General features: G+C 39.1%; 1 protein-coding gene across 5 annotated transcripts in view; it reads left to right on the top strand.

Annotated features, from left to right (window-relative positions):
• brat (tripartite motif-containing protein brain tumor) overlaps positions 1-16,746 on the top strand; it is a 125,544-nt gene extending 108,798 nt beyond the window's left edge. For all 5 annotated transcript variants that reach the window (XM_022060810.2, XM_022060811.2, XM_022060809.2 and 2 more), the window contains one exon: positions 965-16,746. In XM_022060810.2, coding sequence (XP_021916502.1) covers positions 984-3,599 — 2,616 coding nt within the window. In that variant the 5' untranslated portion in view covers positions 965-983 and the 3' untranslated portion in view covers positions 3,600-16,746. The remainder of the gene's footprint in view (positions 1-964) is intronic.
• The last annotated feature ends 2,015 nt before the right edge of the window (positions 16,747-18,761 follow it).

An 18,761-nucleotide genomic window follows, 5' to 3' on the forward strand; every position in this document is an offset into this window, starting at 1 on the left:
GTAAGACCTAGAGATTTAGCAATAGGTTGAGCCCTTCATTGTGAGTGCAATAAAGTTATACTGAATGATTTGTTTAGGCTTTCAATCAGATTCATTGGATATGTTAATCCACTCGTTTCCTCGCGTTTCCCCGTGAGTTTGGGAGAACTGCATCGGCCATCATTTTTTGCCCAATAACCTTCCCATCTTACACCCTCAGACTCTGAAAATGGAGGTAGTATGTTCCTCGGAATCGTTGCTATACGTACAGCCATCCTGAAGTACACCGCCCGTTGAAAACTTCACGTTCTGCTTTGCTGATGATTGTACGCGCATTCGCGTTCCAGAATCTGGCTTACATTTGAAGTGACAAATTTGATGTACGAAGGTTTTATTCCTTCGTTGAATAAATACCAGCAGAACTTATTTGAAGACGTCCGCGAGGGGAACGTGCTGTGCTGAAGGTAACTGATAACGACGCACTTCTGGATCGTTTCAGTGGAAGCCTAACCTTTCCGTTCCTCGCGTAAGTCGTGCTTGGGACTGAAAGTAATTGAAGGTGTATGCAGTTCAAGTACTTATCCTCACCGCCATACCTTACCTTGATCTCCGACGTAGAACGTGCTTCATATTGAGAAGAGATTTCGTTTCGACGTCGACGTATGCCATTTTTTTCATGTGGATTTGACGAACATGCAGTGAATTTATTTATTTGAGAATGTGATGTTAATATTTCGTGTTCTGCGTGTAACTAAACTGTCTTCCTTCTTCCTGGAAGGGCGCGGTTTATGTCTGGTAACATGTCAGTTTTCCTTTTTCCGTGTTAATTTAGGTGGGTACTTCAGTACGCGCAGTTGCAGACAACATTGATATGTTCGTCCCCTAACTCATAGACGACATTCATTCAATAAGAAATGACTTCCTTGACCCGCCATTGAATGTGAACATGTGGTAATACTCGATTTTTGTTTCTGTGCATTCGCAGGCATGACGTTTGATTGAAGATGGCTTCACCAACTCCATCATTGGATTCATTGCCTGGAGCAAATTCGATTGGATCATTGGTTGACCAAACTGAACTGCGTTCGCTGTCGCCCCTTGTCGATTCGCCGCTGTCTTCGCCCGTGGTTTCTTGCAGCAGCAGTTCTAATAGTTCGACTACTGTGACTCCCGTCGGCGTGGGTGTTATCAATTCCAAGTGCGGACTGTGCAATGAGACATTCACCAACCCCAAAGTTCTGCCCTGTTTCCACACTTTCTGTCACCCGTGTCTTGAGAAGGACCAAGAGAACTCCGACAAGTTAACTTGCTCCTTGTGCCAGCAAGAGTGTATTTTTACTTCGCAAGGAATATCTGCCCTGATCACAGATTTCAGTGTTAAAAACAACATTGACGCTTTAGTGCCCAGCGAAGGTTTTAAGCCGTCGTCGTCGTCGTCAAATCTTCCTCACTGCACGGGGTGTAAAAGCAGAGAATCTGACGCGGTTGCGCGCTGTTTGGACTGCGATAATTTTCTGTGTCCCAACTGTATGATGGCGCATCAATTCATGCACTGTTTCGAGGGTCATCGGGTTCTGAGCCTGGGAGAATTGCAACAGAATGGCGGAATTAAGGACGATCTGAAGAATGGACTTATTTCTTCTAGTGGAGGAAACGGTGTAGACAAACCAGTGTACTGCATGCGGCACAAGGCGGAGCCCCTGAAATATTTTTGTCGCACCTGCAATGGACCGATATGCAAGGAGTGCACACTGTTGGAGCACCCAAGCGGACTTCATGATTATGAACACTTGAGTGAGATTGGCCCCAAGCAGCTGGAATTGATGACTCAGACCATGCAGGAAGGAAAGGGTAAAGCCACCGACATCCGTAACACTTTGAAGAACTTGGAACACACGTCGAGTCGCCTCCAGGTTCAGTACCACAAGGCACAGAACGAGATAAACGACACGTTCCAGTTCTATCGCTCAATGATTGAAGAGCGCAAACAGGAGCTTTTGAAAGAACTCGAAAGTGTGTTTTCAGCAAAACAGATTTCGCTGAATGTTCTCGGCCAGAAAGCTCAGGAGACAATAGAAAAGATATACAGCACGTGCGATTTTGTAGAAAGAATCACGAAGCACGCTACGATGGCAGAGGCCCTTATGTTTAAAAGAGTTTTCGATTCAAAATTCCAGGCCTTTATGAACTATAATCCGGACTTGAGCTTGCAGTCTGGATGCGACCTGGAATTTGTATCCAATTATCAGGCAATACAGGTTGGAGTGCGTAACACGTTTGGGTACGTTCGTTCTAGCTCTGAGTTGTCGGCGGGGCCTAGCAAACAGCCGCCCATTGCCCGGCCAGTGAACGGTTCCGCTCATTTGAACGGTGGCACTACTCTGAACGGTAATTCAGGGAGCCTGAACGGGGCGGGCGTTCACGGCGCTGTCAACGGTGGAAGTGGCCTCAGTGGTGGCAGTCTGAACGGCGTGTTGGATCGACCGTACTCCAATGGCCTCGTGTCTTCGTCCAGCTCGTCTGCATCTCCGTTCGAGTCGAACATAATCTCCAAGAGGTTCAGCACTGCCAACAGCTTGGGGCCTTTTTCTACGAGCATCAGTGATCTGAATTTGAACGGTATGAATCCGTACGAGAAGTGGTCTAATGGCGGAAGCGACAGTATCTTCCAGAATGGTGGTGGAGACCACTACTCACTGCCCTCTGGAGGACCGGGCGACTCAATGCTTGACCTCACTTCCAAACTCATGTCGACTGCCATTTTCCCTCCTAAATCACAAATAAAACGCCAGAAGATGATCTATCATTGCAAATTTGGCGAATTCGGCGTGATGGAGGGTCAGTTCACGGAACCTAGTGGAGTCGCCGTGAACGCCCAGAACGACATAATTGTCGCAGACACCAACAACCACCGCATACAGATATTCGACAAAGAAGGTCGATTCAAGTTTCAGTTTGGGGAGTGTGGAAAGCGAGATGGTCAGCTGCTGTACCCCAACCGCGTGGCTGTTGTTCGAACTTCGGGCGACATCATCGTGACAGAGCGATCTCCGACACACCAGATTCAGATCTACAACCAGTACGGTCAGTTCGTTCGCAAGTTTGGGGCCAATATTTTGCAACATCCTCGCGGGGTTACCGTCGACAACAAGGGACGAGTAGTTGTCGTCGAATGCAAGGTAATGCGCGTCATAATATTCGACCAGTCCGGCAACGTTCTCCAGAAATTCGGTTGTTCCAAGCACCTCGAGTTTCCGAACGGAGTCGTGGTGAACGACAAGCAGGAGATATTCATAAGCGACAACAGAGCGCACTGTGTGAAGGTGTTCAACTACGATGGAATATATCTTCGTCAGATCGGCGGCGAGGGCATCACAAACTACCCTATCGGCGTCGGTATCAACACCGCGGGTGAGATCCTGATCGCCGACAATCACAACAACTTCAACCTAACTATCTTCACGCAGGACGGACAGCTGGTGTCTGCCTTGGAGTCGAAGGTTAAGCATGCGCAGTGTTTCGACGTAGCGCTCATGGATGACGGATCGGTCGTCCTCGCAAGTAAAGACTATCGTCTCTACATCTACCGATATGTCCAGGTACCCCCAATCGGTCTCTAAGAGCGAAGAGTCGAGAGGTAACCATCATTAATATTTTTGCTCACTTCGTCGGTGTTTGAAGAATTCCATTGTATTTGCTAATTCATGTGCCAGAAATGATCATTGATTGATGGGGGATCAGAGGATAAGCACTTTCTTGTTATCTGCAGTCAATGACACTGCCTTCTGCATGAGAACAAAACTCGTTTTCCATTACTGCACTGCCCCTCGGAAAACGTCATCACTCTCGTGACTCGAGGTTTTGATGAGTGGGATAGCGCATGTTATTATTATTATTATTATTATTATTATTACTATTATTATTATTGTTGTAATTAATGAAGACATATCCCCTCTCCTCCTAACTTTAAAAAAACTTGGAGCTGAAATGTGTCGTGTCTGCCTGTGGTGTTAAAGACACGCGGCAGATTGTAGGATCTCTCTTATAAAGTAGACTGATTATGCGTTGTTTACTTAAAAAAAAATACAGTAATTAATGCAAGAGACTAAAAAAATGAAGCATCCATTCCCAAGTAATCGTTTTTTGCATTTTTGGAGGAGTGGTGTGCTAAGTTAGACGCTGTTGTTCTGTATAATCTTCTGATAGCTAATTACATCTTCCCCGCCCCCCCCTGATGATAATTATAAATGCGATAGAAATAGTTTTGTATTGTATTTCATCATGTTGAATCTCGTGAGATAACTCAGTTGCATGAAAAAGAAAAATAAGATGTTCTAAATACTGTGAATTCCGTTCTCGGTAGCGGTGGAACGATTTGTGAATTGGCCGCGCTGGTTTTAGTAGTATTAATCGCGAAGGAATAAAGTACAGTGCTTAGATTGTTTTGACCAATATTTGATCAAACCACTAAAAGATAAGAAAAAAAAACCAAACAGGGAATTTACAACATTAAGAAAAAAACATAACGGTGCCTGGGCTATGTTGTGTAGTTCTCAAATTTACGCACCTGTTTCATAATAAGCTCTATTTTACTATACGTGTTTTTTGTGCTGTTTTGTGACATTGTACTTGTAGTTAGGTTAATATGGTAGGAAAACAAAAATAACTCTTTTATATACGAGGAACCCCCAAAGATTTCATACACCTCCAGTCTAAGGAAAGGAGGTAAATCGCCTCCTGCTTAATTCGTGGCATGTGTAGTGACTTTCCTTTGTTTTTCCTGCCCTCGAACGGAGACTCGTAAGACGTTCTGAGATCAAACAAAGCCTAGTCATTTCGGAAGTTATCATCAATAGCTGATACAACGCGATAGGACAGGCACTGAACATGACCATTGGAATTATATAATATACATTTTGTTCATTATTATTACAGTTACATTATTTTCCTCTTTGTTATTGCGTATTTAAGTTGTGGTAGGAAGGGGGCAGTCGCCACACCTGGTGCTAGCACCTGCTTGCTATCATCATCGGTGTACATTTCGCCCTGTTTCTGTTTTATATGAAGCTGCCTAGTTTAAGATACGGACACGCAGTCTTCTGTTATGAAGATTTGCATGCATTTTTTTGTTTGTTTGTTTGTTTGTTATTAAGCCTGACATTTACATTTCAAGTTGATTAATCGTACGTAAAAGCTACAGAATGGTGTATTGTATGATACGGCCAGCATTTTTTTTTTAATTTTTAAGTATTACGCAAGCTGTTGGTATTCAAGCGAAGAGGAAGGATTTTCGTTTAGTTTTCCTGGATTCATTATTTTGTGTACGGGTGTTTTCTTAACAAAATCTTTTTTAAAACATTGCCTTAAATTTTTTTTTTTCCTATACTGACCAATCAAAGCGATTCCAACACGTTAACATCACAATGTCTACTCGCTGAGAATCATTCTTCTGCCTTGACTGCTAACAGCGATTATTTTATGTTGCCCGTCACTAGATCTGTGCCATTGGGTGTTTGTTTGGTGGTCCAGTCTTGATTGGAGCAGATAGTCACCTGTTTTTTTATGCTTGGCAATATTTATCCAATCCTAATTTATTTTGTTTGTTTTCCGTCATCCTTAGTTGAATGTAATGAGATTAGGGCACTGCTAGAAAAAGACGTTCTCGTGTATTAATATTTTAATTTTATAACTGTCTTGTTGGCTTCTCACGAATGAGTTTATGGAATATTGACCCACGAGTCATTAATTGTTTATAATGCAATATGAGTTGGTTGGTTGATTGATTTATGTATGATATTCCTGCGCATTTGCTACGGTTAAAAATGTGGGATAGCATAATACTTTGTAATTTTTGGTGCCCTAATCTAGAAGTGTTTTGAATATTTTGTTGATTTTTAAAGAGCTCTTAAATTAATGTGTTGTATGCACAGTTTTTTTTGTTTGTTAATTTTGTTGTATATGCTTTTTAAATAAGAGTTTTGTTTCCTTCAGTTTGTTTCAAACATGGCTTTTTGTTACCGTGCATGTCCAGTGCCTGATCACGTTTTTTCCATCGTTTATCAACTCTTTCTTTCTACGTCCGAAGTTACAAAGGAAAGTCGAGTTACTGAAAAAATGGTCGACGGAATTCTGAAAATTTGCCAGCTTGTAATCAGAAATATAAAGGGTTAGGAAGATACATCCGACCTCCACTAGCAGCATACCAAGAGGAAGGGGGGGGGGATGCCACACTGCATAACGGAGACCATGGCCCGAGTGGCTTACACTCACTTCCAAAAAAACGTACGTCGGCAGACGAGTTTTTCTCAAGGTCACCGATCTGCCAGTTTCTAGAACAGGCCGTCATAATTCGCCGAACGAAAAGTGGATTTTTGATCGTGATATCCGAAATATCATAAAAGTTAACGAATAAAATAAAATTATATACATACTTCTAGTGGCCCTCGAATATGTCTTGGAATGGTTTGCGTTCTGACGACAAATAATCATCTCAGGATTTCGTATGTGCACAGTTTGGTACAGGATTTTGATTAAACGAGGCGAACACTCGTCCGATATGCAGAAATGAGCCCCCCTACCCCCCCCCCCCCAATTGGAGCGTTTTCCGACCGCATTTGTGTGTGGTTCTCTACATATCAAGGATCGTGTTTGAGTTACGACTTGAGAGGTCCTGGGTATTGCAGTAGATTATCCTGCTTAAAAGGTTTTGTACGACTTTTGTAAAACTGATTCTAAAATAGAAAGGGTTAATTGTAGCTCTCGTGTAATTGAATCCCATTGCTGGATTTTTCGGTTGTAAAACGTGTTAAATTGTTTTGAGGTAAGGAATTTATCGTTGAATTTAATAATCTTCCTGGCCCTCGGCACAAGTTTTGCTGTGTAGTCGTCTCTTAGTAGGAAAACTGAAGACGGTGTTTGCCACATGAATTTGTTTATTCACTTTTATAGGCTTCTTTTAGACGACGGATCGGTTGTGTTTGTCCTGTTGTGGAATAGAAGGGGAAGTTAACTGTGCTAAGATATATAACATACTCCAAATAGATTTTAGAATTCTTTGTAGTTCGGGCCAGTTCTTCAGTACAAAATTTTTTTGTCGGGGTGTTGACAATTTAAAACTTTAAATGTCTCCTACGTAGGTAAATGGGAAAGACTGATTCGTGAGAGAGGAGGTGTTTTTAGAGTATAATCTTGCTCCCTTTTTAGATAAACAGCAACTTCTCGTTACATAAAAAAATGATACTTTTTTGTAAGAAAATAATAATTAAATAAAATAGAAGTGTAAAAAAAAATACCGACTGTGTTATTGGCTACTTACAACACCATGTACAGTCTGTGCAGATTACAGAAGTACCCTTAAACTGATCTTTTATCAAGCTTTGTCTGTCCCCCTTAACGATTCGAGAACAGTAGTTGATGTACAGAAGTACTGAAGCTTCCCCTCCGTCACTTAGGAGACTAGTGACTTTGTATATTTTCCATTGGGATCTGAACTTTGTACTTAGTGAAGTACAACCGTAGAAACAATACCATTGGTCGATGTCAATCAAGTCAATTACTCTAGGGAACATTAATGCAGTGGGTGTTAAGTGAACCTGTATTGCTTAACACGCGTAGCCTTTTTCCCCCTGCTTTTGTAATGCGAAGTGGACGACTAAATGTCTTGTACAGTTTGTTAAATACCATATTGTGAAATTCTGTGTGAATTGTATAAAGTACTAGTTTCTTTTGCCTCCCCACCCCCCCACCCCTCGTGGTGAATTTTTTTTTTTATTTTCCACCTGTGTTTAATGAAAATGAGGGATGGTACTCTATTATGTTAAATAGTTGGAAAAAAATAAGAGATCCTGGCGCCATTTTAAGACCCAAGCAGCGCGTTCCGTCGAGCCCAACATCTTGCAACACAAACAGGAAACACTAATTAATCTTATTGCTACGTAATTCTAATTGAAACTGCGTTTGCTCATGTTGTTGTAGTTTTGATTGAGTCTGGAAAAGCCCAGCATAGAGAGACACCCAATTTTTTTTAATTATTATGAAACTGAAAAAAATAAAAATAATTATTGATATTTAATAAAGTGAGAATCAACAAAAGAACAAACACCAAGCATTGTCGATTGCACGTGTGAGCCACGTTATAAAAAGTGAGCACCAGTGTTGAAAGATTTTTGTTGTTACTAACAGCGGGCACAGTTATCTCCTACGCCCAACCCCCACACACACACACATACCATGGTATTGTCATCTTCCCATATAACAGACTGTGATCGCAGAAATTGCCTTCTCCTTTTACCATGTTATTATAATTATGATTATTATTAATTATATTACCACCATTATATTGCGTATTTATCTTAGTTCTATCTGTAAACCTTAATAAATTAAAATAGAGAAAAATATTTATAGGTAAATGAAGTTTTAAAAGAATAGCAATCACTCATTAACACATCCACAGATAGTAATATTATTATTAATTATTATTCACGTAACGTGGCATACGTACTGACGACTTTTATTTTTGGTTTAAAAAAATGGAAGTCCTCGCTTTTGAAATGCTGTCGGGCATTCTATCTCGTCTTCATTTAAGGAACTTGTTAAATTTGCTAACATTCACCGTGTAGGCAGTTTGCTTGTCAAGTTTTCGGCCCAACCACGTACCTAAGGTCGACGTTTCTACCACCTTCCACAGCTGGCATCAGTCAGAGGGCACCTGTGATCGATTTCTCTCCCATTATATTCTGGAGATAAAACTGAGAGATTGTTACTAATCATCTGGGATTATGAGCCTTGTGGTCTCGCAGAAATTGATCACCTTTTCAGAGATGCGATCGTCCTGATGATAGAAGCAGTACGCGTCTCTGAAACATCGTCAGTTTGTACGAGATTACACGGAGAAGCATCCCAGAAGACAAGCCATAATCATATTCGCTACCCTGAGAACCTCGTGTTTTATATTCGGTATATGAAGCAGGATTTGAGGTTCTCACTGCGAAGAAAACTGTCTTATGTGTTGTAGCACACTGTAGGCTGGTAGAAGCGACCTTGCTGCCTCCATCATCGGAGCAAGGATCTCTGAAACGCTGGTAAACTTCTACCAGACTACACTGCGCGTTACAACAAGTTTTAACTTCCTCATTCTCCCCTCCTCCGTATGCGTTTAATACGCGAACTTTGCTGTATGGACGCATAAATCTTCCTTCCATTAGTCTGCGTGGTTTATAACTGCAATGAAATTTGGAATTGCCATCCGCGAAAATCTAATTTTAGCCCTTAAGGTTCAGTTGAAATCCTTTCATCACCTAAAACTCAATTCATAGTTTATTAAATTTCTTTAATACTGCGATTTGGCATTAAATATTTTTCCCCTTTTGGTTTTGTGCTCTTTATATACCTGCTTATGTTTTTTTTTTGGGGGGGGGGGCGAGGGGGGGTCTATTTTTCGTGCTGGTCAGTTTCACAATGAAAAATGTTTTAGGGGGAAAAACCTGGCAGTGGGCGACCACTGTTAAGAAATGTTCTCTGATGTAAGTTTCTACGCGAAAAAGGGTAATTCACGAGGTGTGGAAAAATACAGTAACCTGATGCAGTTTGCAGAAGGCGAAAAGGCACTAATTTTGATACGAAATCAGAGCAGGAGTACACTGTCCTTTGGTGGTTGCTCACAAATGCACAACTGTGACAATTGATGAAAAAATAATTCAAGTTATTTGAGTGACAGCTACAATGATATTTGTTTTTCTTACACGTTTGTGAATCTCAAGCAGTTTTTCGCTACATTGTTCGAAAATCTACCTTTCCTGTTCAATTGTTGAAGTATAAATAACGCGAGGGAATTCAGTAATATGGATACGTAATATTCTTTTTAAATAAATTAGACGCACAAATTTTATACATGACACTGGAAAATAGATGGGGGTAAGTTTGTATCGAGGATTTTGTGGTTAAATATTTTTTAAAAAAAATACATATTTTATCCTTCCTCCAAATCACAATGCCATTTTGACCAATCCTCCGACCTGCAAAATAGTGCCTGATTTCAGGTTGCCAGTTCGTGGAAGTTTCACAAAATCCCGTCGCACAAACTTATTTTTATAGAAAAAGAACTTAGGGAATGTTTTAGCTGTTGTGAGCGCAGTAACGCCATGTTCCGTACTCACCACAATTTGTTTGTGCGCGCGCGCGCACAACTCGCTGTGTCAGACTGACAGAGACCGCTTTTTTCTTTCTAAACCCCCTCTCCCCACCCCGTCATTCGCCCCTAATACGAATTCTCCATGTTACATATAATAATGTAGATAAATTGTACATAAACATTGTATTTTTCTGTGGGCCTATACAAGAACATACGAGCTCGCCCATGTTTATAATGTTTCAAAAAAAAATCTCTGCCAATAATTGTATTTTTATGGAATTAATGGGCTTCAATAATATTGTCATGTTGTGTTGTTGTCTACCGTGTTTAATAACGTTAAAACCAAAATTCATGGCTAGACCATGAGGTTTCAAGGTCATGTCCTTTCCTCTCTGTGACGCTGTAGCAAGGAACAGTTGAGTAGCCTGTTTGTCGATAATGTAGTGTGCTTCTTGTATGCGTGTCTGTGCATGTATTGCCCCACCCCCAAAGTGGTTTTTCTTATTATTCCTTTTTGATGGATGGTTGCAGGGTAGAGGGGATGAATATCGGTGTGAATAATTGTGGCAACATGCTAATCCAATCACAGCAGTCATTTGGGCGTGCGACACCTACGAATTTCAGGTGTGTTTTTTTTTTTTAAAAAATATGATTACGCGTTGTGTCCGAGGTACTTAAAAGTGTTTGTACTTAAAAAAAATGTCATCTCACTAAACAATGATTTGTCTTTTGCAGGAAAAAGAAGGCTTATGAATAAACTAACATCCTTCGACGGTCTAGTAAATTATTTAACGTAGTTTTAGGTGAAAACAGTGTGATGGTTCGTTAGGCATAAACAAAATTGATAAGGTTGTATATGACAATGAAAGTAAGAAGTTATAGGCCTAGTATTGCCCGATTTCTTGAAAGGTTAAGTGTATGTGACCTGTGAGGTCGATTTCTGTTCCTATGCAAAGAAGGTGGAAGGGTGGTTTTCTGCCAAGGGGGGCAGTTGGCCTGCTGGCGACATCTTGAATTTATTGGAGGATAATTTTTTTTTCCCATTTTGAATTGAAAATAACTGGATAAAATATTAAGAGTGATTTTATATGAAGTTGAAATGTTTTATTATCTTGTCTGTCTAGCCGCAAGTACAAACCATGCATGTCTTGTGTTCGGAGAAACGCAAAGTGACTGCATCTCGTTGTTAGGAGCTTCATCGTGCTACTGTATTCTTAACCGAAGTATTTTCCGGAAACTAAGCACAAAGAGTTCCCGAGTGTGTTAAAAGTCCCCCCCCCCCCGTCTTGGTGTCAACCTAACCTAACAGGTGTATTAAAGAAAAGTTAAATTCCTAATCAGAGGGTGACCTAATGTACGTCAGACTGATGATGGGTTAACGGGCTGTTTTTGTTGTATTTTATTATTGATGGAATTTTTGGTACAAAAAAAAAAAAAGAAGGCAAACTGAGAATGGGTCGGGAACCAGTGGATTTTTTTTATTTTATTTCAGTGGTAAGAAGATGCATGCCTAGCTGGTACGTGTAGATTACGGTGAATTAGTATGTAAGGCATTGAATCTTTAGTTGTCCTAGTCTTGTGGAGTGAGCTGTTAGAATTTCTCACCAGTTTGCCTATTAGATAAGAAATAATTGCACAATCCAATATTGCTACAAGTTTTCGTCCAGAACAGAAACGTTAACATTTTTTGTGGCACGTGTTATTAATATTATGACAGTTTTTATTATCTAATAGTATTGTAAACGTTATTAATTTCCCCCTTAGTTTGTAGGCAGCTTTTTATACTTAAAAAAAAGTTGTTTATCAATTTCTGAAGAAGGATTCGCGTCCAGATTAGTTTCTTAATTTCTTGTTTTTGTCCTTATTTGTTATTAATCTTAATCCTTGTTTTACTTTGTGTCACCTCTGATTTTACCATTTTTTTTTTTTACAGAGTAGGTACGGATTGTAGTAGACATGCATCCTGTAATAATAATTAGGAATACATTCGTTATTACTGGCTTGTAGGGAACGTACAAGGGACTGAAAGATCTCTGTGGCCCCTCTCGCGAGGGGAGGGAGACAATTTGTTTCCTTTTGTTGCTACATTTTTGTTGAAACTGCCCGTCTTCAAGGCGCAGTTCTGTTGACATACTCAAAACTAACCTTCCCTTCCCAAAGTCTTACTGATACACATACCCCCCCCCCCTCTCTTATACCAATAATCTCTTTCAGCGTCGTGACGATTTTTAACTGTTGTTTACTCATGTATTTATCCAATATTTTGTATACTGGACGTGTGGAACAAAGAAACAAATAGAAAGTAAGCGAGTTTGTAAAGTTGATATTTGTAAGTCGTAGTTGTTTGGTATTTGAAGTATAAAACACATCTCTCGTCGGCAACATATCTCCGTATGATTAACGCTGCTTCGTAGATTGTCCATATATTAAGCCTGAGACCTAGCTGACCGTGTGACGGGACCTGAAGTCTAGTCCCTTTTATATAGAATCTAGGACTAGCTTTTTTGTCCTAAAACACTGCCTTAGATGCTTCTGTAGTTGTATTAGTTAGCCTGCTGACAGTTATAAGAAAATGTTGGTTCTGGATGTGGCTGCTAACCTGTTAACTCCTAACCTATCCTTATCCCACCCTAACAGCTATTTGAGCTGGGCAGGTAAATGGGTTAGTTGAGAGGTTGGCCAAGATATATACATGCATTGCTAAATATAGTAATTGTAATATTTGCTGATAACTGTTAAAGAAGAATCTTTTTGTTCTCTCCCTGCATTTTCAACCATTTTGAATTTTGAGGCACAGATTAGGCCTACTTTACTCAACTTAAGACTGATGCATCAAAATAAATATTAAAACAAAACGTAAATGGGTTAAGGGTCTCATTTATTTATAGATAATAGATGGGAAAAAAAAACTTTTCTAATTTTGCCTGCCAAGAAGAAGATAGAAGTAGCATGAGAAGTAACTTATGCTTGTTTATTATTTGTGTTACGTTTTAGTAAAAGCATGAATTCATCCACCGATAAAGCAAATCCCCCCCCGTACGAAAACTAAACACAATTCTTGCTGTGGGTTGATTATATGGGTTAATGTTAATGTTTGTCTGTGGACCATTAATAGCAAGACAGATCTGTATTCTTGCTGCCACATATAAATGTATCGTCCAAAATTATTGCAAGGCCTTTTTCTTTTCGTTTTGAAAATTACAAAGACGGTGATGCGTTTGTTTGTTAAATGTCTTATTACCCGGTGCCGTACAACGAACTTCGAGCAGTGTCAAATTCTGCAATTGGATTTGCTGCGTACGATGGAATTTTCGTTTGCTACATTTAATGGTCATTGGTTTTGCAAGAGTACAGATTTTGTGTAAAGTGGTCAGAATGCCCATACATTGCTATTCCTCTATGTGTCTTGTCATTCCATCCCGCTCACCTCTTGTGCTCTGTGGTCTGTCGTGATTAACCTGACCGACCAACTCGCTGGCGGCGAGTGCAGGACTGTTGTACAAATGCCCCTTTTGTTCTGCAACGCGAAAGCTACATATAATAATATCAAATTCCTTTTGGGGCAGAGAACATAAGCATTTAGAAATTAAGAAGTTAAGAATTTATTAAAACATTCGACATAATCTGTGAAATTTGTTTATCTGAAATTCTAAATTGCGAACACTAAAAGTAGAAACTTTATCCTAGTTGAGATTTGAGGCACCAGAACCCGAAACAACATCATCTTCGTCCTGATTATTTTTTACGAGGCGTGATGGGACAAAGCTAAAATTTAAAACGTCCCTGTTTTGAACACAACGCTTCAGATTTTGTATTAATGGCTGGTATGAAGTACTTTCCTTAACCAGTGGAGAGTTTCAAGATAGTTCTTAGTAACTGTGGTGTTTCAGGAAAACTCAGAGATTCTCAACCTACACAAAATTTGTTCTAGAACGTAATATGTGAACCTCAAGATGGCTGTCTTCTGAGTTGCGCTGTGTAGTCTGATGGAGGCAGCAAGGACCTCTGAAACGTCGGTTAACTTCTACCAGACTTCACTGCGCAACAACACAGAAGACTGCCATCTTCAGGGTCACTGCCGCGACAATCTTGAATCGTACGCGAGTTATACTTTGATAAAGATGAATTTTGTCTCAGGTTGCGTGAGGTTTAAAACGCCTGTAATTTAGGCCAAGAAAAGGACTTCAAATCAGCTTTTACCTTACCTGTTATAAAGCTCTACGGTCCTGTACTTAGGTTGGTCGGTCTATTGCATGATACTGTGATTGGTGGTAAGTTCTATCGCTTCTTAACTTGCCATAGATGTTTTCTATAATGTCCATTATTCTTCAGAAATAATATTAGATGATACAGATAATTCTATGAGTAAGTTACAAATTCACTTGCAGGACCATACCAACATGCATACTAAATATATTTATACACCACAAAGAAACCCTCTCAAGCAACTGTTAACAATCTTCAATATTTAATAATAACCAAAACAACTTTTCAAGTAGCCTTAAGATATCTGAATGCATTTTTAAATCCAGTTTTCTCGTGTGAATAAGGTAAAAGCTAGTTATCACTGTTGCCCGTGGGACAGTGGACAATAAATTATTGTATTATATTATTGATAATGCGAAGGAAATTTTCAACGTTGTTACTATGTGTCGTGTACTAAAATGTTGAACAGTCTGTGAAAACGAGAGTGAAATTACTAACTAGAGCCTTAATAAAATCGTTGTTCGTGTATGTTTTAGCAAAGAAAACATTCTTTGTAATTTGAAAATGATAATATTATTGTTTGTTGGCTGTCATTTGCCAGTAACATTGTGAAGTGTTTTTTTTTTTTTTTGAATGTGGATGTAAGATTTTTGGTTAGAAAATTTCCATCGCAAGTCAAGGGATATTGAAAGTGGTTCATTTTGTTAGTGTGACTTGGATATCTCAGGAGCTTTTTTCCCCCCCTGGAGGTCTCGAGTGGCGAGGTTGGTCACCCCTGGCACACAGTGCTCGTTTCTCCAGAACAAAACACCAAATTCAGCGCAATTTTAAACGTGATTTCTGTCAGAATTTCTGTCTTCTGAGGTAGAAGTTTACCAACGTTACAACCCGGAAGCCAGCCATATTAACACTGTGTATAGTCAGTCTCACACTGCCTTCATCATCCTCAGGATTTTATCCCCTGATGATGGAGGCAGTATGTTCATCTGAAACTTCTGTCTGTATCTACCAGACTACACGGTGCAACACCCCGAAATACAGCCATCCAAGTCTTCATAAATTTAATTAATTAAAACGCCAATATTTCGAATCTCTGTCGTGTGTTTGCGTGTTTTATTACAGCTTCAGAGTTAAAGAAACGTGACGAGATGTCTGGTGTGACCAACAGTGTCGCTAGTTGTCCTCACTGTGTCCAAAAATCCATTGAAACTCTTTCGTCGTGATTGTATGAGGTGGCGGTGATGTTAGAATGAGCTGCATCAGATCTGTCAAGTTCCTTCCACAAAGAGAATGTGTTTGGTATTCAGTATTGAATGGTGATTGATTTTTATGAAAGGATATTCTCATATTAGAGCAGAGTGATCCTTCGTTACTTCTCAACTGGAATGAAGGTAATCTTGGCTGAGACACATTCCAAACACAAAGAAGAAGAAGAAGAAGAGAAAGAGAAGAAAAATGTTGAAATCTGTTACCCCCGTCTTTGTACTCGGAACTCTGAATTTATATGTTGTACTTTAAAAATAATAACAACAAAAAAAAAAAAGTTTTAAATGCCATAAAAATGAACCGTTGCAAAGATATTGTGCATATGTTTAGTTTTGTAATTCAGTGTGAGCGAGAAAATGATTATCGTTCAACATAGTTTGTCCAATATTTCCTACTCTTGAGTTTTTTGTTTCATTATTTTGTAAGAAGTTTCTATTTTTCCATAGGAAGTTCTCTTGTTATTACTAAGTGTGCCTAGTCATAGAGTTCAGGTCAATTTTATGAAATAATAATAATAATAAAACTGTAATAATGAATAAAATGCTGTTGTGCTGTTCCATGGATATAATATTAAAAAAGGTTGTATGGACGGCAAGCTGTTATCACACCGTGGCCCACCAGACGGTGGGCATATGTGAACTTACCCGTCACATTGAAACCCTTGCCAAGAACTCGTTATTTTGTGTGCTCGGGATAAAATGGGGAGGGGGGGGGGACCTGTTAATACTGTATTTTAAAATATCTTGAGGGGTTAAACAAAAAGAACCAATTGTATTTACTGTAGTAAAGACTAAGTTAAATCTCTCGTGGCTTCATCCGAAATGCACCAAAGACCATTTTGTCTGCTGTTTGAGATTGGCGTCAGATTTCAAAATTTCGTTTACCTTGTCTGTAGGAATCTGTTCGCGAAGACGTCGACGTAAATACGAAGGGGGAAAACTGTTGGGATATTGTGCGCATGCGCGGAATTAAAATAAAAATTCGCTCGCGCAGTTTTATGTGCATTTCGGAATCAGCCTTTTGAATATATGATTGTATGCATGGAACATTGTCTTATTATGGTTATTAAATGTTTGATTTTTTTTAGAAAACAAAAAGTGACAATTATTTGTTGTATACAAATTGTGGTTATTAAAATAAGCATTTGAGGAGAAAGATTGTTTCCTGCCTGAATAAGTGACAAGGCTCAAGAAATTAAAATACCCCACAGCCTACACACGATTAAAGTCGATCGAGTAGATACAACACAAATGTGAAGATTACTGTTCTAACTGCTGAAGTGGATACACAATCCACATACTAGAATTTTTTTTTAAATATGTTTTTAATATCATTTCAACAATTCTCATTTCGTTTCGTTTTTGTCCTTTAATACAAATAATAATTTATGAATATGATTTTTAAGCGTAATGGTTTTTATCATTGTCTTTCATATCAGTTTGTTGACAGAGTGTATTATGGAGGTATTGAATAAAATATTTTGTTTGCTTGAAATGTATTTTCCTTGAGGGTTTTTTTTTAAATTTTTATTTTAAGTAACACCACTAACAATTGTTTACATGAATCAAGGTAGCAGGTTCATTGCGCTTATTTGAAAAGAATGCCTCATTTAATTCATTGGGTATTGCTAGAATACTGGTCTGATGACGAGAGTTTGTGTCCCGTCTCTTTGCCACCGCATCCAGACTTGCTCTGGACCCATTCAGCCTCCAATCCAATACTTCCCATGGGTAAATCGAGCCGGAGCGTGATGCTGACCACTCACATCCATCTTGTGTCAAACTTGAAAATGCTTGCAGCTATATTCAGCAAGTCTTCTCCGTCCTAGCGGAATTGTAACAGGTAAGGAAAATAATTTTGTTATCCCTCGAAAACTCAATAAAGTTCCTATATCGAGATGTCTTTATTAATTACGTTCAGAAACTTGTTTGTAGGTTTTGAATTAATTTGTAATGTACAGTAAACAGTGAATATGTCGATAATGTTGTGATGTGAATAGATGAAGGTAATCTTGCCCGTTGTCTGAGATAGGCCTGAATTTTATATACTGGACGTTTCGGGAGTTTGCCGTACTCCCGTCTTCAGGTTGTAATTTTCCTGACTTATTTTTATCGAGAGAGATTTCCTTTGCTAATTTCAAATGAATCATAACGATCAATGTTTTAACCGAGATATCTCGCGCATAGTTTTGAAGTGTGCTGTATAGGCCAAATCGTATCTCTTGCTATGCATGACTGCTTCTGCTCAAAATAATTTTAATAAGTCTAAATTAAGGTACGGAATAGTATGGTTCGAATAACAAAATAAACAAAGGTTAGTGACGCATTTGTTTAAAAAAAGGTAAAGTTTTGACGTTGCAGGGATTTACAACCACGTTACAGAACACAGAACAGTCCTACATAATTAACCCGTGCGATGGATAAAAGTTTTGTTTCTGGATGAACAACTTGCAATTAACATGTTTTATAGAAATGCGGAATTTTCTTGGAAGAAAAACAAACCAGTTAATGAGGGGGGGGGGGGAACCCCCCCCCCAACCCACGCTGAGACTTTAAAGCCCTGGAAGTTCCAGGATAAACATTTCTTTTCAGTGCTCGACACTTTACACTAAAATACTCGGATGTTAAATACAGTTATAAACAAGACTGGCATGTTAAAATGGAATTACTTTCCCAAGTCTGCAGACGGCTGGTAAATGAAGGCTTGTTCTACATGGGAGGAAATGAATTCGAAGATGAAAATGAATCTCAACTTGTTATTTGCTCAGAAAGAGAGGTCTCTGCAAATCTCTCGCGACGGTGAGAATAACTCAACATTATTCGTCTGTCATAACAAGTGAAAATCAAACTGTTCAATGCATGTGGTGAAATGTCAAATACTGATTTATTATTGAATAAAAATTTTCTTGGATATTATCCATCGTCTAGTAAAATATAAAACGTAAAACGACGTTTCAGAGATGGGACTCTATCTCCGTCTTCAGGTTCCTACTCAGTTGGGCCCACTAGATAGAGCTAATCCCTATCTCCGAAACGTCGTTTTACGTTTTATATTTACTAGACGATGGATAATATCCAAGAAAATTTTTATTCAATTGACTCTTCACCATCGTCAAGAAGTTTTAGATTTGATATACTGATTTATTATCATTATTATTCTGTCTATTCACCATTTTACAGGG

Source organism: Zootermopsis nevadensis, unplaced genomic scaffold, assembly GCF_977971745.1.
Source record: "Zootermopsis nevadensis isolate Lab colony 2312 unplaced genomic scaffold, Znev_1.0 Znev_ptg000001l, whole genome shotgun sequence".
Classification (NCBI taxonomy): domain Eukaryota; kingdom Metazoa; phylum Arthropoda; class Insecta; order Blattodea; family Termopsidae; genus Zootermopsis; species Zootermopsis nevadensis.